This window comes from Cebus imitator, unplaced genomic scaffold (genome assembly GCF_001604975.1).
Source record: "Cebus imitator isolate Cc_AM_T3 unplaced genomic scaffold, Cebus_imitator-1.0 Scaffold71, whole genome shotgun sequence".
NCBI lineage: Eukaryota > Metazoa > Chordata > Mammalia > Primates > Cebidae > Cebus > Cebus imitator.
This window is the reverse complement of record NW_016107386.1, coordinates 265,362-287,644: the sequence shown is the minus strand read 5'-3', so window position 1 is coordinate 287,644 and position 22,283 is coordinate 265,362. Positions and strand designations below refer to the sequence as shown.

General features: G+C 49.3%; 1 protein-coding gene across 3 annotated transcripts in view; it reads right to left on the bottom strand.

Annotated features, from left to right (window-relative positions):
- Positions 1-22,283, bottom strand: part of SH3PXD2A (SH3 and PX domains 2A) — a 253,525-nt gene that overhangs the window by 143,109 nt on the left and 88,133 nt on the right. For all 3 annotated transcript variants that reach the window (XM_017531126.2, XM_017531128.2, XM_017531127.2), the window contains exon 3: positions 17,178-17,253. In XM_017531126.2, the coding sequence (XP_017386615.1) occupies positions 17,178-17,253 (76 nt within the window). The remainder of the gene's footprint in view (positions 1-17,177; positions 17,254-22,283) is intronic.

Here is a 22,283-nt window from a genome sequence, read left to right as displayed (position 1 = left end):
CTGGTCTCGAGCTCCCAGGCTCAAGTGATCCTCCCACCTTGGCCTCCAAAAGTGCTGGGATTACAGGCATGAACCACCGTGCCTGGCCTTTTATTGTTGTTTTAAGATACTAATTTTGGGATGATTTGTTACCCAGGTAACTTCTACAAGGCCTAGCACTGCTCTTGGGAGGTAAGGGTCCCTGCGTTACCTGTATCAGAGATATCTGGAGCATTGGTAATGAATGAAGTTCCTAGAATTTGCCCAGACACCCTGAATTGGAATGGAAGGGGATGGACAGGGTGAGAGTCTGCCTTTTTTATGAGCCCCCTGAGCAATTCTCACATACCTCTGAGGCTGAGAATTACCAAGAGAATCCAACACCTTCCAGACCTGGAGAGGCTCAGAGAGCTGATGGGATGGTCCCTACCTTACACATAAGCTGAGGCAGGCCTGAGCCTAGAACCCGGCACCTGACTTCTGGGTCAACACTCTTTCTGCCATGTCCATTCAGGTTGCTTTGTTGAAGGACATGGGCTTTTTTTTGTTTGTTTCTTTTATTTATATTTAAAATCTGCATATAGCAAAATGCTACACAACCAACTGTTTGTCTGCTTAAGAGCTTGCTTTGCTTTGCTTTTCCTGGGAAAACTTTGTTAGCACCACCCACAACGAGGGCCTAACACTAAGAAGGGTAGGGCAGTGCTAGGCCAGGCAGAGAGGCTGGCACTGCCGCAGAACGCTGCAGTGGGAAACAGACCTTTTCTATCACTGAGCTGTCTCAGCTCCAGGCACTTCCCCAGACAAACAGAATGCAGAGTATGCAAGGCAGAGAAGATGAATAAGGATAATGAGGGCGTGTACCTTTAACCCTTGTCAAGCTGGCATCCCAGTAGGTAAGAATAATATTCCCACTTTCACTTGTATAGAACTTTGTGGCCTAGAAAGAATTCATTCACGATCTTACTGAACGACTGCAAGATGGGTAGGTCATTCAGTCATTCATGCTACACATTTATTGAGCAGCTACTACATACCAGCTACCACTGTAGGCACAGGGGATCTTTAGATTTGTTTCTTTGCTTATTAAATATTCATATAGGTCTACTATGTGCTAGACACCATTTTAAGCACTGTACAAATATTAACTGACTTATTCTTCCCAAAAGCCCAACAATACAGATATCGTTATTCTTCCCATTTAATTAGGAAACTGAAACACAGTTAAGTAACTTTTCCAAGGCCAAACAGCCAGTAAGGAGCAGTATGGGGATATGAATCCAGGCTATCTGGCCCCAGATTCCACCCTGTTAACCAAGATAAAATGAGATATGGTTCTTGCTCTTCAAAATCTCCAGCTTTTAAAATCCTCATGAGAACAGATTAAAAAACTAAAGCTCAGAGATATCTTCTGAATTTCTCCAAGTCACATGCTGCTGGGATTAAGCACCAGATCTAATTCCAGGCGGTGTTAAGGAAGGTTTAGCTAGAGATGGGTGCAAGGGAGGCAACAAAGAGGACATTTCTAGAACCCAGAAAGAGAGAGGGCTTCTTCAAGCCCACCAGCAAGCTGGAAGCATCCCGAGAGACACCAAAGCAACTGAATAACCCGCACTCCCTGTCCAGGCCTTCGTGATTTGTGACTGTCTGCTGCCCAGCCAGTATTCATGCCTCCTGACATTTTGGGGCACTGTTATTTATAGACCACGTTTCTATTTATATTTTCATTGAATTCCTACTAACCCTAGCTGATTCCCCGCCTCCCCAAACCTAGAGAGGGGAGGATAAGAACCCTTTTTCACCATGTCCGTGAGGGGCAAAGGTGAAGGTCAAAGTTTTGCCTGTGTGTGCAGTCTTTCAGCAGCAGCCCTTTGCAGGGAAACACTCAGGACAAGGGGGCTTTCTCTGCCTTCCAAAGGAAATGGGGGAGTGGAACAGGGGTGGGAAGGGCACAAGGCTGGCCTTATACAGAGGCAGCCACATTCTGCCAGTACAGTAGGATTTGAGGCAGGCCTAGAGGACTCTTATTTTCCTAAAATCTTTTCCCCTTTGCATGATATTCCATTATCAGGCATTTATTCCTTTGGTCTTAATAGTTGTTAGATCACAAAATGTTGAGACTGTGAGAAAACCTAGACAGCATCAAGTCCAATCCTTGTATTTCACAGATGGGAGAAAACTCAGGCGCAGAGAAGGGCTGTGACCCATCCTTATGGGGGATTCGGAACTAATAAATACAAATCTATTACAATGCACAGAAGAACATCCTAATGTTGGAGAAACTGCTGTGTCAGTGGCAGCAAAAGAAATGGGACAGCAAAGCAGACCTCAGGCCCAGACTTCCTCCCTCACCAAGTTTTAGGGATGAGTAAATAAAACCCAGTGACTCTTCCTAAGGTTCTAGTTGGTGACTCAAAGGAAAACTTCTCAGCTTTAGTGTTACATAGAAAGATAACAGTAAAGTGGAACATCTTTCTTCCTTGCTTTCAGTACTTCTGAATCATGGTTTAGAAAATAACATCTATGATGCTGTCATTACATAGTAACTTCACAGGTTTGGGTTTCCAAAGCCAGCTTTCCAGAATGCAAGGGAGGCAACAATTATTTCCTTCTGGACACTATGCCTGCAATTCCAGCATCTGCCACGAGGTGGATGGTAGATGTTGACAGATTAAGTGAAAGGTAGCTGAGAAAATATAATCTAGCTAAAACCTTTACCATAAGAATGTGATACTTTATTAAAAGGAAAACATTGATCAACTTCTAATGTGTATGTGTGTGTGTGTGTGTATAAAGGAGATAAAACTTGAAACAAGGTTTAAAGAGACGCAAACACCCTGGTGTAGGCAAAATACCCACCATTTTATACCAAATCTTAACTATCAATCTCCAGACAGTACGTCTTGGGCAATCCCACTCTGTGGCAAGGACATAAAGAATACTGGTCAAAGGCCGGGTGCAGTGGCTCACGCCTATAATCCCAACATTTTGGGAGGCTGACGCAGGCAGATCACTTGAGGTCAAAAGTTTGAGACCAGCCTGGCCAACATGGTGAAACCCTGTATCTACTAAGAATACAAAAAAAAAAAAAAAAAAAAAGCCCGGCGTGGTGGCAGGCACCTATAATCCCAGCTACTCAGGAAGCTGAGGCAGGAGAATTGCTTGAACCCAGGAGGCAGAGGTTGCAGTGAGTCAAGATTGTGCCACTGCACTACAGCCTGGGTGACAGAGTGAGATGCCATCTCAAAAACAAACAAACAAACAAAAGAATAAAAAATAGTTATTAAGAGCTTGGGCTTGGAAGTTTGGAAGTGGAGGGAACCAGGTTTGAACCCCAGCTCTGCCTCTTACTAGCTGAGTGGCCGTGGCTAAGTCATGCACCCATTCTAGCCTGTGAGTCTTCATGTGTCAAGTGGAGTTGTCATTAAATGAGATAACATAAGCACATGAAACCCTTTGCACAGTATCTGGCAGAAGTATATGCTTAATAAATATTAGCTATAATCCTTAAGTAGCCATTCTCTCTCATTTATGATAGTTTAACTTGTTAAAGTTCCAGGCCTCACACAAAGTTCCTTGGAAGGCTGTTTGCAACTTCCTCCCTACAGCCAAGTCAACATCTCTGGACCACTGGGCTCATATCATGAACAGCTGTTCCACCTTCTTTCTTTCAGGAGCAAGTCTTTCCAGTAAGCAAGACCACATAGGTCTTCCTTAGGCCAGCTTCACCAACTACCAACTATTAAACTGTCTAATTCATCTTTCAGATCAGAAACAAGAGGCCAAGTGTAAAAAATGTGCCAATCAGAGAAGGATCACCTGGCCACCAAATTACCAGTCACTCACTCATCTCACCTACCCTGCCCCCCACCCCCTGGCTCCTTTATTTTGAAGCTTAGGTCTGCAATGATTATTTTATAGAGAAGAGCAAAATGTGCTCCCTTCAAATTTCACTTTGTTCTTTTTCTTTTTTGAAATTAAAAGACAGGATTGCACTCTGTGCCCCAGGATGGAATGCAGTGGCATGATCATAGCTCGCTGCAACTCCAACTCCCAGGCTCAAGTGATCCTCCCGCCTCAGCCTCCTGAGTAGCTGGGACCACAGGAGCGTGCCACGATGCTTGGCTTCACTTTACTTTGTTGACTTAATTTTTTCCAGAGACTCCATACAAGAGCCTGTTTTCCCTCCTAATAGTACAACATAACTCCAGACATAAGCTTTAGATGTTCTCATGCCATGCTGTCTTCAAAACCACAGAGAGTTCACGAGCCAGTCTTGCCCATCTCCAATCAGGAACTTCTGAAATAAAACCTTAGTGAGCTCCTTGGCCCAAAACTTCACCCCATCTTGGAAGGGAGGGGAGAGAGAATGTTCTGACCTACATCTGATGAGGGCATGTGGTTGGGGCCTGAGCATCCTCCTGGTTGGGCTAGTGATGGGGACAGGGGGCTGTTACTCATGACCCCCTCCCACTGAATAACAGAAACAGGTGGGCAGCTCAGGTGTGTGTAAGGATATGAGGCCAAGAAACCAGCCTTCACCAAGTTGCCTCTGTAAAGCCTCGTCTCCCCATGCACCTCTACTTTGAGTCAGAAATGGATTCATTGCAGAATTGCAGGCTCAGTTGTTCATATCATGCGAATGAACTGAACATAACCAAGCACCAAGAGAGCCCTAAAGATACAGTAGACCTCGCCAGGCATGGTGGCTTACGCCTGTAATCCCAGCACTTTGGGAGGCTGAGGCGGGTGGATCACAAGACCAGGAGTTCAAGACCAGCCTGACCAACACGATAAAACCCCATCTCCACTAAAAATACAAAAAAATTAGCCAGGCGTGGTGGCGCTTATCTGTAATCCCAGTTACTCAGGAGGCTGAGGCAGGACAATCACTTGAACCCAGGAGGCAGAAGTTGCAGTGAGCTGAGATTGCACCATTGCACTCCAGCGTGGGCAACAGAGCAAGACTCTGTCTCAGGAAAAAAAAAAAAACAACACAGTAGGCCTCTCATAGAAGGGCTGTGATGAACCTCAAAACATTGCTTCTCCAACTTTATGGTGCATAAAAATCACCTGTGCATGTTACAATGCAGATGGTGACTTACAGATGTGGGGTGAGGCCAAGTCTGCATTTCCAACAAGCTCCTGGATGATGTACCTGCTGCTGATCTGAGGACCACATTTTGAATAGCAATCCTTAAAACACACAAGGCTGTGAGACTGCACTCCTGAGAAGAGACCTCACTCCTGGAAGGGATTCTAGGAGGCTGCATTCAAACTATCCCAGAGACAGCTCACCATTTTGTTAGGGACCTGATGCTAAAAAATCACCAAATCACAATCGTGTGCTGGGGGCTTACTGTGTGCTTTTCAGATGACATTTCATTTGATGCTCTCAACAACTTGGGAGGGATTTCAGAGGATTATGACAGAGGTTCAGAATTAAACTGATTAAAACTGGCCCAAAGTCACACAACTCTGAAGAGGCTGAGTTGGGATTTCTTTTAATTTTTATTTTTTGAAACAGGGTCTTACTATGTTGCCCAGGTTGGTCTCAAACTCTTGGGCTTGAGCAATCCTCCTGCCTCAGCCTCCCAAGTAGCCGGGGCTACAGGTGTGAGACACTGTGCCCAGCCTGCTGAGTTGGGATTTGAACCCCAGGTTTGTCTGGCTCTAAGTCCTCCACTATGGAAGTATAATAGTTAACTATCTCAGCCACAGAAAACAGCAGAGTTTTGTTTCAGGCAAGTAGCACCAAGTAAAAAGCCCAGGTGTGAACCCAGATCTGAAGGAGCCAAAAGCCAGGGCTCAGAACCCAGCCCCTGCCCACTGGGAAGTTCTTCCTGTCCCTGGAAGTTCTGTATGAGATCCACCCAAATGTGTCCTCACTAAGGCGAAATCTAGCTTCATGTGTTTGGGCCTGGGGAGAAACAGAAATCCAGCCCCTTTACTTCTCATGAGCTTGGATTTTGGTGGCTGAAGCCTGTATGGGGGTCACCAGGCCACCCTGTCCCTGACAGGTAGAGACAGGTGAGGTCACCAGCCAATCCCCACCCTCCGCATTCGCCTCCTCCCTTCCGTTCTGAAGGTACATTCAGGTGAACAGGCTCCATCTTCAGGCCTGCCAGTCCCCTGGGGCCGACTGTGGTCTGGAGGCCAGGCAGCCTGGCATCCTGGGGCCTCCTCAGTGGACACCAGTCCTGGGAACTGTGGAGGTGAAGGGAGAGAAGGTATTTTTAGGGCCCAGAACGATGGGACTGCTGGGTGCCAGGCAGCCGCCGGATGAATGACACATCAATTCACACAGGCGATGCCTAGAGCCAGCTCAGTCCCTGCCAGGGAACAGCTCTGGCTTGGGGCTTTGTCCTTGAGCCTGGGTCCAGTTGACCCTGGAGGGCAGTGGGGGGATTAGGCCAGGGACACTGTGGGGATTTGCCTCCAGTACCCCTCACCTCCTAAGAAGGTGTGGGGGGCCGGAGCTCCCTCTCAATGCGCCTCAGTGTTCTCCACCACCGTCACCCGCTGCTGCCCCTCCCAACCCTTCAGTGAAACCTGGACCCGGAAACCAGAGTGCCCAGTGCCCGGAGGCTCCTGGGGAGGGAGGCTGCCCACCACAAAGCATCTTTCATGTGCTCCAGAAGCCTCGGCCACCCCAGGGAGGAGGGAGGAGGCCCACTCCCTTCACCCCTGAGGAGGTAGGCCACAGGCAGGAGTGGCGAGCGGTGGTGCCATGAAAAGCTCCTTCTGCCATGTTGGCCAGGCCGGCCCAGAGCTGCGAGCATAATCATTCCCCTCCCCAGTACCTTCAATCCCTCAGCATGGCCTCTTGGCTATTCTTCTAAGACAGACCTGTCGACTTCCCTCTACCCAGGGCCCAGCCAAGGCCAAGCCACCGCTGCCCTCTCACCTGCCTCTCCAGGACCCCAGCTGGTCCTCTCCACTCCACGAAAGCTCCCAACAGCCCCTTCTCCGGATTCCATACAGGCCTTTGAGGCCCAGCACCTTCTTCCGTCTCCAGCCTCAGCTGCCTTCTGCCCTCTGACCTCTATCAACCCTGGTCTCAGTAACCGTCCAGTCAGCCATCTACGCTAGAGTGTGAATTGGCTGGAAGCACCGTCCCTGGGGACACCAGGGTGTAACTGTGCTCTCTTAGCATGGAGGGAAAGGATCTGACCTTGTAAAAGGACATTTGGGCATCAGGCAAGAAAACAATGTATTTCCAGGGGGAGAGGTTGGAGGGGAAAGGACAGGAGTGTCACCAAGCCCTGAAATCATGCCTGCCACTTTCTGGTGACTTTGCCAACAAGCAAGATGATCCCTGATTGCTCAAATTTAAATTCTTCAATTTTGTGCCATGCTGATTAGCATGTGGTGCACTAGAATCCAGGACACTGGAAACCCAGGCCCAGTGCATTTTCTGCACCTTAGATGACACGGACAGACTGGGATCATGAAACGAGACAGGCTTTTCTGCCCTGATCAGAAAGTTTCTGGGGAAGATACCTAGGATACAATCCATCCAGGACGGAGGGTCTGGGGTAGGTGTTCAGGAGCTGATTCCCTTCTAGAATGACTGGGAAGGCACACAGCAAGTTTAACAAGGTGGCCTGGCTCTTTTCCTGGTCTTGAAATGTGGGATGTCACGCGGGAAGGGCTTGGGAGACAAATCTACATTTCAAAAGTGAAAAAAGCCCTTGCATAGCTGACACCTGCAAAGCATGTTACTCCCTGAGACCTGGAGGCTCTGCAGCTAAGAGCCTGCAAAGCTAGTGACAATGACACTGCCACATGATCAGAGGTCAGGCCCCCACCTTTCAGCCCAAATCAGCCATCTGGGTCGTCTGCTCTTTAGAAACAAGCTCCTTGCTGCTATGCAAGTTACCAAAGGCCGGGAAAGAACCGCAGGAAGTGTGGCTGTGCCTGGGCTGTGGTGGAAAGAGCTGACTCAGCACAGAGCGAAGGGCAAGCCGAGGGCAGAGCAAAAGAAACCCCATATCCATGTCCTGTGGCAAAGCTGCCATGTGCACAGACAGGTTTGCAGCACCAGCCCTCCCCTGGGGCAGCCCACACAGCGCTTTCCATGCCTTAACTGCTTGTGATGTCACCCCAAACTATACCATGATCAACCCATTTGACAGATGAGGCAACAGAGCCTGGAATCCGTGTGACTCAGCCAGATGGCACAGCTCACAAACACACAGGTGGAGCTGTTCTGGAGTCTCTTGGCTCCACAAGTCCTATCTGCCCAGCTCTCTCTGGGTGACTCAGCCCTTGTCACTGTTCCACACACTTCTTACTGTTCTTCAAACACACGCTGTTGGTCCCAGTAAGGTTACTGTTCTTGCTGTCCCCCAAGCCTGGCACCCCTGGGCCCTGATGATCCCATGCCTACTCAGTGCAGATGTCACCTCTGCATAGAAGCCCTTTACGACCACCTGATCTCAGATGTCTTGAGCTGCAGCACCTGCCACATGACCTGGTTATTTTTCCTTGTGGCACTCATCACTCTTGCAAATTGGTCACCTATTTGTCTGCTTTCTGACTCCCACACTGGAAGGTAAACTTTCTGAGAACCACAGCCGGGCCTACTTTGTTCTCAGTCATATCACCAGTGGCCAGAGCTGGTACATAGTATGTGTTCGACAAATATCTGCGATAGAAATGAATGAATACATTTCTTCCACACTGTGTTCAGAGTCAGCTGCTGACAGCAGGCCCTGAGAACTGCCTGCCTAGATTACAGAGTGGGAGACTGATTCTTGGGGATGAGAAGCAGTAATTACAGCAAGAAAAGACAAGATACCTCCAGTGGAGGCTGGAGGCAAGCCGCGTCTAAGATGGCACACGGTGCCTCTCATCTTGCTGACCTTTTTAAACCCCAGAATTACCAACAGACCCTACTTTTCTTCTCCATCACATAGTTTGGCTTTTCCTGACATCTCAGGTCACCTGTGGGGCCCAGAAACTTCTCAACCTCTCTCCTTTGGGGGTTGCAGTCTCTGGTGAAATCTCTGAGCCATAGCGTTGAGGACCCTTCAGGAAGGGCTTTCTCAGCTGGTGCCGGTGGAGACACACACAGACACCTCCAGCCCAGGGAGGGAGCCATGGACCAGCTCTAGCTGAAGACATCCCTTCCCCCTGCTTCCTTCATGCTGGAACAAATACCGGATCTGCTGCACAGGGCTCTGGGGGCTGGGAGAGGAAGGCCCCAGAGAGCATGCTTCCAATTCACCCAGCACCCTCTGCACTGTGGCTCCAAACTGCCTCTTCATTAAGGGGCCGTTATGTAAACTGGCGAGTCAGTACAAAAGAACCAAGCATGCCTGCCGGCTAAAAATATACCTCTAAGCTCACAAGGTCATGAGGCGGTCTGCAGGCTGGCAGCGCCTACCTTGATTATGGTTCTAGGTTCACTTTTCTCCCTAAGCAATCTCGCTTCTCCATGACTCATCAGTCTGAGGATATGGATAGATATGCATGGGACTAACTCAGCTATTAGGGCGAAGGGCTTTCTGGAAGCCCAGAGGCCCAGTGCCAGCCAGCACAGAGACACAGATGGCTTGCTAGTGGGAGGGGACCTCGAACAGCCTTTGCAGAGGGAGTGCAGCTCTTTCTGCCCCACTGCCTGGCTTCTGAAGTCCCTCAGTCCCCGGTCGCAGTTGTTTGCTTTTTGCATCAGCAGCTACACACTCTACTTCATGCCGTAACGACCATTTCCTCTTGGGGAGTCTCCTCGGGCCAGCAAACTCGGGATACACAGGAAATCTACTCCAATCCCAGGACGGGCAACAGGAGATGGATTTTCCACAATCATCTTCTAAAACAAGGCAGAAAATTCCAAGTAAACAGTAGGCTGCCCTGAGAGGCTGGTGACCCCACGACGCTTGGCCTAATGTCCTAAGGAACTTGATTCTACCCACCCCTCCAAAACGCAAGAGACCTTAGAAAGTGCCAAGGCCCACGTGTGAGTCAATTCTCCCTGGGCCTGCTGCTGCTGTATATGTCTTGTAAACAAGGCACTAACCGCTTTTTGTTTTGGATGACCTTTTCAAAGGTGCTTGCCTAGCAAACAGCCTTTGAAGACAGAGGTAGTCCCTTGCTCTGGAGCATACGGCAGGTTTGCACATAGTCTTGGACTAAGGATAGTATCTATCTTCAGAACAAAAAGGCAGGTTTGCTAACTGTCCATTATAAAAAGATGTGGGCTCCCCACCTATAACGTAACTCACTGCATGTGCAGGCATTCACCTGTCTTATTATACCTATGGAACTTGGAGGAACATGAGAAGTCCCAAAGTATAAAAATGTATATAAACCAGGCCAGGTGCAGTGGCTCACACCTGTAATCCCAATACTTTGGGAGGACAAGGCAGGTGGGTTACTTGAGTCCAGGAGTTTGGGACCAGCCTGAGCAACATGATGAAGCCCTGTCTCTACAAAAAGAACAAAAATTAGCCAGGTGTGGTGGCGTGCACCTGTAGTCTCAGCTACTTGTCCGAGGTGGTAGGACAGATTGAACCTTGGAGGTGGAGGCTGCAGTGAGCTATGATTGTACTACCGTACCCCAGCCTGGGCAACAAAGCAAGACTCTGTCTCAAATATATATATGTATTATATTTATATATTCATATGTATTAAATATGTATATGTATTTAAAAAAACATGTGGGCTGGGCGCGGTGGCTCATGCCTGTAATCCCAGCACTTTGGGAGACTGAGGCAGGCGGATCACAAGGTCAGGAGTTCGAGACCAGCCTGACCAACATGGTGAAACCCCATCTTTACTAAAAAATACAAAAAATTAGTTGGGCATGGTGGCACACAACCTGTAGTCCCAACTACTTGGGAGGCTGAGGCAGGAAAGTCACTTGAACCTGGGAGGTGGAGGTTGCAGTGAGCAGAGATTGCGCTATTGCACTCCAGCCTGGGTGACAGAGTAAGACTCTGTCTCAAAAAAAAAAAAGTGTATATATATATATATATATATATATATTTATATATACACACACACATACACACATATACAAAATATTAAAAATATACAATATGTATGTGTGTGTGTGTATATATATATATATATATATATACACATATATATATATTAACCAGGGAAAGATGAATACTTATTTTTAATCAAAAGAGAGCTGGAGTAAAAATACGTTTTTTGTTTGTTTTAGAGACAGCGTCTTGCTATGTTGCCCAGGCTGGTCTTAAACTCTTATCCTCAAGTGATCCTCCGGTTTCAGCCTACTGAGTTGCTAGAAATACAGGCGTGAGCCACTGTGCCCAGCCACGAATACTTAAAAGAAAATGAAAAAAAAAAAAAAAAGTTCCTTGCTTTGCAACAGGACTTATTACATGCCTCTTTTAAATAGAATAACACTTTGGACACCTAAAAGATAATGTTATTTGTTTCAAAGAGCTGAAGTTGCACAGGTTTCTGGAATATGCCTTTTTGTGGAGGTTGGGAATGCCGAGAGGTTGGGCCTGGGAGTGGAGTTTCTTAGGGACTATTATCAAACCACTGCCTCCTTCCTAGAGCCCAGCTGGCACGCTTGTTTAATAGCACTCTCCACCTCCATAAAATAAAAATCAATTACTCAGGCCTGTGGTCTAGTTCGTTGAGTAGTGCCAATATATTTCCTGGTTTTGATAACATACTGCGGTTACACAAGATGTTACTGTTGCGGGGAAGTGATGTGATGGTGAAAAGTGATTTGACCTCTCCTTAAAATGGGAATCATGCCAGCCACCCCGAAGCACAGCAGTGGAACTGGAGGGGGGATGTAGAGTGCCTAGTATTTCTGCAACCTCTTGTGAGTCTCTCATTATTTCAAAATAAAAAGTTTTTTAAAATGCTGTTAGGAAACCAAATAGCCAAACCTGTTGGATCATAATTAAATGAAGACAGTGCTCTGAAAGCCTTGGGCTATCTTATTTGTAATCATTAAAATAATAATAAGTTAATTGGTTTAACTGCAAGAAATATGTCAATTACTCTGTGTTGGTGAGTAATTACCTCGGCCACTCAATGGAATGAGAGAGCCCTTACAGGTCACCTGAGTCCCTGTGAGGTTCAAGCCACCTGCTTCCCCACACAGGACACTCCTGAAACATGAGATAGCAATGACGACCTGAGGGAGGGACTGGAACGTCTGCTCTGCCTCAGGCAGGACCTCTCAGGTCCCTAACCCGAGAGGTGTGGAGGCAGGAAGGGAGGTACAAAGACAGAGTCTAGCTGAAGCTCTTGTGGCAATTCCTTCTTGCCCAAGGAAAGATATACGGCCCCAGAATCACAGCTCTGCCACAGTATGGCTAAGTGATAGTGAAGAGTGATTTGACTTCTCTCTAAAATGGGGATAAAGCCATCTGCAGTGAGACTGGAGGGAAGAAGGTATGCACAGTGCTAGGACAAGGCTAGGCACACACTAGGAGCAATCAGTAAGTCTTTTTTTTTAGAACAGAGTCTCACTCTGTCGCCCAGGTTGGAGTGCAGTGGCACGATCTTGGTGAGCAACCTCTGCCTCCCAGGTCCAAGCAATTCTCCCACCTCAGTCTCCTGAGTAGCTGGGACTACAGCTACTACAGCACCACTATGCCTGGCCAATGTTTTTGCTGCATTTTTAGTAGAGATGGGGGTTTCACCATGTTAGCTAGGCTGGTCTGGAACTCCTGGCCTCAAGTGACCCACCCATCTCAGCCTCCCAAAGTGCTGGGATTGCAGGCATGGGCCATCGCGCCCAACATGTCTTAACAAAGCACCCTCACCTAGCCTCATGATAGAAACATGACGGAAGCAGATAAGGGCCTTGTCAAAGGGAGGCTGCAAAGGCCAGCAAAAGAGAAGGGCGTGTCTCCCTCAGTCTCACATAATATGGGGTTTGGAGGCATAGGCCTGGAGGGGCTCCTTTCCCTTCCCTCTGCCCCTTGCCCCCACACCACTCTTGAGGGTGTCTGGGCTCTGGAGTAACTCTCTGCCTCATCCTGCCCGTGAAGCTACTGGATTTTCTTTCCCAGGATGCCTTCCTGGAGATTTGCCAGTCCCTCATGGGGCCCACAGCTTCTCCTAGCCCTTCCAGGACTCTGCAGACTTCATAAAGGCTGATGGTTCTAGGCACAGAGGAGTTTCACTTCCAGGGTCCAGAAGGCAGGTTCTATCCCTGGTGAAAACCATTTGGGGGCTCTCTCATGGGCAGTTCCCCTACAAACTTTTACATAGGATTTGATGGATATGGAATGTGAGATCCCTGGGTCAGCAGCATACCGGCTCCCCACTCTACCACCTTGTTGGCCCTACTCACAGATCCCCAATCCTTACCCACAACCGCAGCACCACTGCACAACCCTCCATCTGTCCCCCAAGAGCCCATGGGCACTGCCTGAGTCAGCTTCTCTAGGGATGGAGCTTCTGCCTTTGACCACAGGAGCCCGGGGCACTCACTACTTTTTAAATCTATATGCTGACCCTGAACTCTGGCCATTACACCACCCAGACATATCACAAGCCTGTGTCCTAGGTCCCAAGACTTATGGCCCATGTGTGAGATTTTCTGCCAGGATTTGACTGGCAGATGGGCAAGCATGTAACCAAGCCGTGGGTTCCTTTCTTCTCTAATTCTGCTGCTTTCTCTGTCAGCTCCACCAGCCAGTCAAAATTCTACGAGCCCTCAGCCGTAAGCCTGCAGCCACGTGGGTCAAAGCGAATCAGCTGTCCTAACACTCCAAGCATATCCCCCATCTCAGCACATTCCAGCATCTCTGGGGCTGAAATCAAGACCTTTCTGGAAATAATGGGTGATCTCTGCTTCCACCCCTTGGGATTTCCTTGCTCTGACATTTCAGGTGAGGCAAAGGGCTGGCAAGGCTGTTCCCAAGGCTGGCTCCTAACCCTCTCTGGGTTGTGAGACTGTCAAGTTCTCTGGGGTTCAGCTGAGTCACTGCTGCTGAGGGTAAGCCTGGGGGAATCGGCAGGTGGCTTCAGACACCCTCCCTAGAGGCAGGGAAGCAGAAGCAGAGTCCCAAGCTGATGTTAGTATGCAGAGCAGACGCTGTCCAGAGCCCTTGTACCAGCGAAGGCTCCTCCCATCAGTGCCGTGAGTGTGGGCTGCTGCTAGGGGTCCCAGCTGCCCTTCTTCAGATGCATGCCCCCGGCCATCAGAGCCCCCGTGCCCATGCTCCACACCCTTTGGAGGAGGCGGCAACCCACAGACAATGGAGGGCTGATGTGGGGGGCGGTATAAAGCTGTCCTCTAAGACAGGAGAGTTCTGTGGTGCCATTCATCCTCCAGAGCTCCCCGTGGGACCAGGTGGAAGCTAGACTTAGCTGAACCCACATTTCTGCCTCACTTCCTCCCCTGCCCCATCCTGCTTCCTTCCCTGCCACAAGAAATTCACAGGAGAGTAGAACCTCAAAAGCCACGTGCAGCTGAATCCTCGCCTCAGGCTCTGCATTTAAGGAGCTTGACTTAAGACAGGTAATGTTCATCACTGCCCTTCTCTGACACCCTCTCCTCCTGGGACTCCTGTGCATCAGGGCAGTGGGAGTGGATGGGGAATCCTCACACCCACTCAGCTTGCCCTGGCTAGGTTCTGAGTGTGTTGAGTGATTTTTTCCTTAGTCTTTTCCCTTCATGTCCGAGCTAAGGAGTGAGCAGAGCATGACAGGGTTAAGGCAGTTTCTGGTGAGCAGGAGGAAGGCCAGGGACAGGGCTTGGGAGCTTCAGGGTAGGATTCCAAATGGCTAGCAATGTCCAATCTGAAGTCCTAGAGACTGAGTGAGCCAAACAGAAGAGTCTCAGAGGGAACCCTGCTGGAGAAAGGCAAGGAAAAAAGCCTAGCCAGGAAAAGGAGGGCACGGGGTGGGGCAAGTCAGCCTCATTCCTCCTGACAATATCACCTGCTATGTATAGGTCACATCTGCACAGGGGCTAGAAGGTGTCCTCATGCTTGACTTTGCCCAGTAGATGACGGTGGTGTGGGGGTGTGGAGGCAGGTGACTTTCTTAATTAACAGCTGCCATTTATTGAGTATTTACTGTAAGATAGACATGGTGCAAAGCGTTTTGCATAGATTCTTTGAATCCTCACTGCAATCCCATAAGAGGAAACTGAAGGTCGGAGAGGTCCTCAGTCCTGTGGCAGCTGTTGTGCTCTTGGCTCCTGGGCAGCTGATATGAAAGGGAGCCCTGACCCAGGGGTCAGGAATGACAGTTCTGGTGTTGGCTGTACTTCCTGGGTGTGGAACCTTGAGATTGAGGATTCAATCTCTTTTGAGTAGCTGGGCTTATAGACATGTGCCACTATGCCCAGCTAATTTTTGTATTTTTAGTAGAGATGGAGCTTCGCCATGTTGGCCACGCTGCTCTTGAACTCCTGACCTCAGGTGATCTACCCTCCTCAGCCTCCCAAAGTGCTGGGATTACAGGCATGAGCCATTGCGACCGGCCAAGAAGCCCATTCTTCTGGAGTAAACAGACAACCTTCGTGCCCCAAGGCCAGGCTACCGCGCTGTGGCCTCCGGTTGCCTCTAGGATGCATGTGCCTACAGTATCCCAGCTTGGTTACCAGATCCTGGCACCAAGCTTCCAGACACTACTAGAACACCATCTAAGGTTGTCACCAACCTGGATGCTGGACATTCCATTCAAGACCCAGTGCAAAGCCAAGCAAGGCACGCAAGTCACCCCATATGAACTTCTAGGCCAGGAATGGAGAAGCAATCCCTTGCCTCCGTGGAGGGAGGCCAGGGGCTGAGACTCCCTACGCCATCGCTGACTGGTTCCGGTCTTGCCCAAACTGCGGGATTTAGAAGTTCTTCCTTGTAGCTAAATTATCTCTAGCTATATATAGCATAAGACTCCAGGGACAGGTGGTGACAGGCACTCACACATGTTGCTGCTTTTGAGGATGGAGGAACGCAGGGGAAACGCCTTTCAGAGAGGAGCCACTCTCTGAGGGAGGTGCCCCTACATTTGTTTTCAAATCAGCAAGTAGGTACTGGCTGTGGGCTGGCAGTGTGCCAGGGGTTAGCAAGATGCAGGCCCTGCTTCTTGCCAAGGTCAGACTGATCACTGTGGTCCTGAGGCTGACCTGTACGGGTCCAAGGCCAGCATGAGCCCCAGGGGGAGCCCACTGTGAAGGGAGCTCTCCTAGGGAATGGCAGGGGTTCTGGAGAGCCAGGAGATAGTGTTGCTCCACACGGACCAGGAGGCCAGAGTTTATGCCTCAGCTCTGCCACTTTTATGGGCAGTTTTTTTTTTTTTTTTTTGAGACAGGGTTTCCCTCTGTCGCCAGGCTAGAGTGCAGTGGTGTGATCTTGGCTCACTGCAACTTCTGCCTCCTGGATTCAAGTGATTCTCCCGTCTCAGCCTCCCAAGTAGCTGGGACTACCACACCTAGCTATTTTTCTTTTGTATTTTTAGTAGAGACAGGGTTTCACCATGTTGGCCAGGCTGGTCTCGAACTCCTGACCTCATGATCCACCCACCTCGGCCTCCCAAAGTGCTGGGATTACAGGCATGAGCCACTGCGCCCAGCTTATGGGCAGTTCTTTAACCTGTCTGAACCCAACATCTTCAACCACTGGGGGAGATTGTAGTACACGCCTCAGTATGGCAATGTGCATATGATAACAAAAAAGCACTCCGTAGCTATAAATCTCTATACACACTTAAGATATCATCAAAATAAAAGGTAATGATACACCTGAGCTTTCCTCTAAATTACATAACATAATTGAATGCCTTAAACATGCTCCAAAATGTTGTAAGCCACCTCTTCTGTATAAGGCAACGTGAGGACCGAAAGAGATGAGGCCAGGGAGAGTGCTCAATGTATCTGTGATTAGAATGGGAGCCAGTACAATGAGCTCAGCCTGCGGCTCTGCATCTGCTCACAGGAGAACTTGCTCTCTCTGTGCTTTTGTGAAAAGGAGACCAAAGTCCAGGAGTTGGGGAAACTCCTCGGAAGCTGCAGGCCAAGAACCAGCAGAGACGGTCTTGCAATGGTAGGAGAAGCCATTTGGAGGATGGAGGCTTTCACAATCCGGAGCTTCCAAATCCCCTGGGGGAATTGTTCATATGCAGATTCCCCTGCATGCCCGGCCCAGAATTTGCTGCTTAGTAGCCTCTTCTCCCCCTAAGAGAAGGACTGATCCTTCTCCACTTATCCCTCTCCCTGGGTGGAGCCACCCAATGCTTACCTGGGAGGAAGGGGATGATCCTTTGCTTGGGGTCCTTCTGGCCACCTTCAATGGGAAACTTATCCAAAAGCTGCATCTGAGAAGCCAGACAGAGGGACAGGATTCAGACGACCAGAACATTCCTCATCATCCCTTTCCCACTCCACTGCTCCAGGGCCCCACTGTCCTCACACGGATGAGTGATGCCTGAGATCCCTCATTTCACAGACAATTAACAAACCGCAAGGGGCGTGAGAGGGAGGAGGCCAAAGCTCTCTCTGCTTCAAAGAGGGCAACTGACCAATCTCAGGAAGCGGGTAAGAGTGCAGGGGGAGGGGTCAGGAGATGACCCGAGGAAGGCTGGAGTGCGGACCAGAGGCTTTCAGGCCAGGCTGCCCATAGAGTTTCCAGAGGCTCCTCTGGGCCCAGTTTCTTTCCTACTTCATCTGTGGTGTGAATCCTTCAGCCACTGGCCATCCCAAACCCTCTTGGGCCAGGATGGGGGAAGGCCCCACCTGATACTTTAGACAGACCACCCGCCTTCCAGAACTGCGCTGTGGAAACAGACTCAGCTGTTATTTTAATTGCAAAACCAAATCCATCCTATTGCCCCCGCTGCCGGAAGACCCCTCCTCCGCTTCCTACCTTCCCACCCTGAGATCGCTGCTGTTTTTTTAGGGACAGACCCACTGGAAGAGTTTCCAGGGTTCTAGAGAAATAACTGTTTTTTCTTTGCTATTCTGGGCTGAAATTCCATGTAAACTGGAAAAACGCACAGGACACAGGATGGATGAGGCCAGGGCCCCTTTGTGTGTGGCTGATCTCCTTTCCGAGGCACAGGCAAGAGGGGAGTCATGATCTAGTCTTGCAGCTCCAGCTGTGTGACCCCAGGCAAGGAACGGAGCCTCTCAAGGTTGGGCCTCAGGCCCCTCCTTGGTAGAATGAGAAGGATCAATCACACGATCTTTGAAGTCCAATCAGTCCTTCAAATATATATTGAGCATGCACTTTACAGCACAGGGCATTAAGGAAAGGGCAGTAAAGACAACAGACAAAATCCCTGTCCTCTGGGAGTTTACGCTCTAGTGGAGGGAGACAAACAGTAAACAAATAAATACGTCATATGCAAGGAAAGATGAGGTCAGTGCTGCAGAGGAAAATCTAGTAGGATAAGGTACTAGAAAGAACACAACTTGTCACTTTATATAGGGTGACAAGGAAGGCCGGACCCCGAGCTAGCAATTTCGCAGAGACCTGCAGGGGGCGAGGAGCAAGCTACACTGGAGAGGGAGAACCTTTCCGGCAGGGAAGCAGGACATACGATGAACCTGACAAGGGCAATGTGGCCGGAGCAGTATGAGCCAGGAGCAGAGGAACAGCCAATGAGATCTGAGAGGCAGGATGGGTCAGGGCATGGAAGGCCTGGTGAGGCTGTGGTGAAGACTCGGGGCTTATCATGAGGGAAGGGGAAGTCCTGGAGGGTTCTGTGTAGAGAGAGATGATCTGCTTCACACTTAGAAAAGACGGCTCTAGCTATGGTGTAGGGAATAGACCACAGGGTAGAAGCAGGGAGACCAGTTAGGATCCTACTGAAGGCAACTTGGACCAAGGTGTTAGCATTGGAGGTGGTGAAAGTCTGTTTAGTGTTGCTATAAAGGAATACCCAAGGCTGGGTAATTTATCAAAAAAAGCAGCTTATTTAGCTTGGCTCACACAATTCTACTGGGCATCTGGTGAAGCCTCAGGCTGCTTCCACTCACGGCAGAAGGCGAAGGGGAGCCGGCATGTGCAGAAATCACAGGGCAAGACAGGAAGCAGAGGGCAAGGGGGAGGTGCCAGCCTCTTTTTAACAACCAGCTCTCGTGGGACTCACTCATTACCAGGAGAACAGCACCAACTATTCATGAGAGATCAGCCCCAGTGACCCAAACACCTCCCATTAGGCCCACCTCCAACACTAGGTATCAAATTTCAATATGAGGTTTGAGGGGAACAAATATCCAAGCTATAGAATGGTCCTAGGCTAGACTCTGTGTGTGTGTGTGTGTGTGTGTGTGTGTGTGTGTGTGTGTATTTCCATCCATCCATTCCTTCATCTACCCATCCAGCTCTAATACACAATTTTAGAACTGTCTCTTGCATAATAATTACCCAACATACCCAGGCTATTTAGATCCCATATAATGAAGGGCAGGTCACTGGTGATTCCATTCAAAACAAGACAGAGACTGCAGCATGATTAACTTTCAATTCCCTGAATACAGATGGATATTTAGCAAAAGCTGGCTCATGAATTTTTCTTTTTGCTTTTTTTTTGGTTTTTTTTGAGACAGAGTCTTGCTCTGTCACCCAGCCTGGAGTGCAGTGGCATGACCTCAGCTCACTGCAACCTCTGCCTCCCAGGATCAAGCGATTCTCATAGCTGAGATTACAAGTGTGCGCCACCACACCTGGCTAACATTTGTATTTTTAGTAGAGATGGGATTTCGCCATGTTGGCCAGTCTGGTCTTGAACTCCTTGCCTCAAGTGATCCACCTGCCTCAGCCTCCCAAAGTGCTGGGATTACAGGTGTGAGCCACCGTGCCTGGCCACATGAATTCTCAATGTTGAAGTCAAACTCTCAAACATTTAATAATTACCTGCTATATGTAAAAACAGCAACTGGGCCATAACACTATAAACAGGACTTTTTTTTCTTTCCTACACCTACATGTTCAGCAAAGGATTTTTAAAGTTAATTCATTTTCACATAAATTCTACACAGATTAGGATTCCTTTTCCCATTTTCCTTGCCCATATTGTTTTTGTAAATTTCATTTCTATGTTACATTATGACATAAGTAATTCATGTTCACTCAGGGAAAAAACTAGAAGTTCCAAAAGCAGTGGCTGGTCAAAAAGAGAGTAAGAATCACTCATAATCTCTCCCCTGACATTAATATTTTGGGGTATCTATCCTTGCTAGGCATTTTCCCATGCATGCAAATAAAATGAACCCACCAATACTTTTACACTATATAAAGAACATTTTTCCATGTCGATGAATACTTTCATATCATCATTCTTTTTTCTTGACAGACCGGGTCTCACTCTGTTGCCCAGGCTGGAGTACAGTGTGTAATCATAGCTTGCTGCAGCCTCAAACTCCTGGGCTCAAGTGATCCTTCCACTTCAGCCTCTGGTATAATTAGGAATAGGCGTGTGCCACAATGTCCAGCTAGTGTAAAAAATTATTTTGTAGGGATGGGATTTCACTGTGTGGCTGTTCTCAAGATCCTGGCTTCAAGCGATCCTCCTACCCTGGCCTCCCAAAACACTGAGATTACAGGCGTGAGCCACTATGTCCGGTCAGCATTCTTAATCAGGACACAGAATTTCAGTGTCTGCATGAGCCATAGTGTATTTACCCACTCCTTACTGTTGGGATTTAGGTTGTTTCTGACGTTTGACTACTATATATAGCGCTATATATAGTGAATACCTTTGTTCACACATCTGTGCACGTTTCCTTAATACCAATGTATTCCTTTTTACTTTTTATCTTGTTGTATTCTATGCATGTTTATAAGTACCTTAAATCTTTTCCATAAGAATGAGAATTAATAAACGGATAACTAACATGTTATTGGGGCCTCTGAGAAATGCTCCATAGGTTTCTGATGAAGAGGTGCTGAGATGGGGGGCCCAGCAACACGGGCCCAGGCATGGAATGATTTGTTCTTATCTCACCCACCTGTCTCCCAAAACAAGGTGACTTGCTGTGCCACACAAGTGGTGGTACCTCACCCAAGTTGCTGTATCTCTCCGGGGCTTGAGGGAGTTAGGCTACAAAAAGTTTTCATTTTCTTCCCCCAGCTCTGACATGCCTATGTTCTGACTCCTCCCTCTCTTCCAGACCTAAGAGCCTGCAATTCTCAGTCACAGTGCAGAGGGACTGTGGTGCGGTGAGGAGCGGGTGGAGGCGGCGGGCCTCCTGCACTCATCCCTTTCCTCCAGGAACAGTTACTGTACGCCTTCTCCACATCAGGTTCTGCCTTAGGTGCTAGAAATAAGCTAAACTGCAGCCTGGCGGCTGGGTGTGGTAGCTCACGCCTGTAATCCCAGCACTTTGGGAGGACAAGGCTGGAGGACTGCTTGAGGCCGGGAGTTTGCAGAGCAGCCTGCGAAACCCCATCTCTACTAAAAAAATATAAAAATTAGCTGGGCTTGGTGGTGCATATCTGTAGTCCCAGCTGAGGCAGGAGAGTCGCTTCAACCTGAGGGGCGGAGGCGGCAGTGAGCCAAGATCGCACCACTGAACTCCAGCCTGCCGGAGCGAGACTTCATCAAAACACCACCACACACACTGCACACACACACACACACACACACACACACCCACCCACCCACCCACCCATGAGCCGGGCTTCACAACCTTCCACATGCATCCACGGTTCTTGGCAGGTTCTGATTCAGCGGGTCTGCGTGGGACCTCAGGTGCTAAGCCCAGCCACACCTGTCACCTAATCCTACCACCAGGCCAAGCCAGCAGAGTCGTGGGGCTGCTGTCCCTGTCAGTCATCCCTCACCCTCATGGGCCACTGGCCACGGAAAACGGAAGCACAGCTAATTAGCTGCTAGGGACGGGACACCTTTTCGGCCCACAAGACAACTTGGAACAAAAGCAAATCTCCAGGCTCAGACTGAAGAGCAAGCCAAATCACCGCGGCCCAGTCGAGTTCACTCCGTGTGGCGCTTGCAGCTGGCGCAGCTGCCCAGTTCAGCATCTCGGCCCTCAATTCGGCAGAGCGGCGGGCGGTGAGGGAGAGTGCAAATGTCACCCTCCCAGGGGGCCGGGCAGCCTGCGAAGCGGGCCCTGTAACCTGGTCAGTACCCAATTTGCCGGGCTGGTTTCCACAGATACAATCCGGGCTGAGCCGAGGCTGTCTCCAGAGCCGGCTGCCCCGCCCTCTGGGAGGAGGAAGCCCGGGCGCGGGGCGGCGAGGCAGGAAGGCCCCGCCCAGCGGAGAGTCCTGCGGGGCCACCTTCGCAGGGAGGAAGTGGATTCTCCCGTCACTCCCGCAGGGGCCTGACTCGGGCTGGAGGAAAAGCAGGGCCCATCGCCAGGGTCCTGGCTGGAGTGAGAG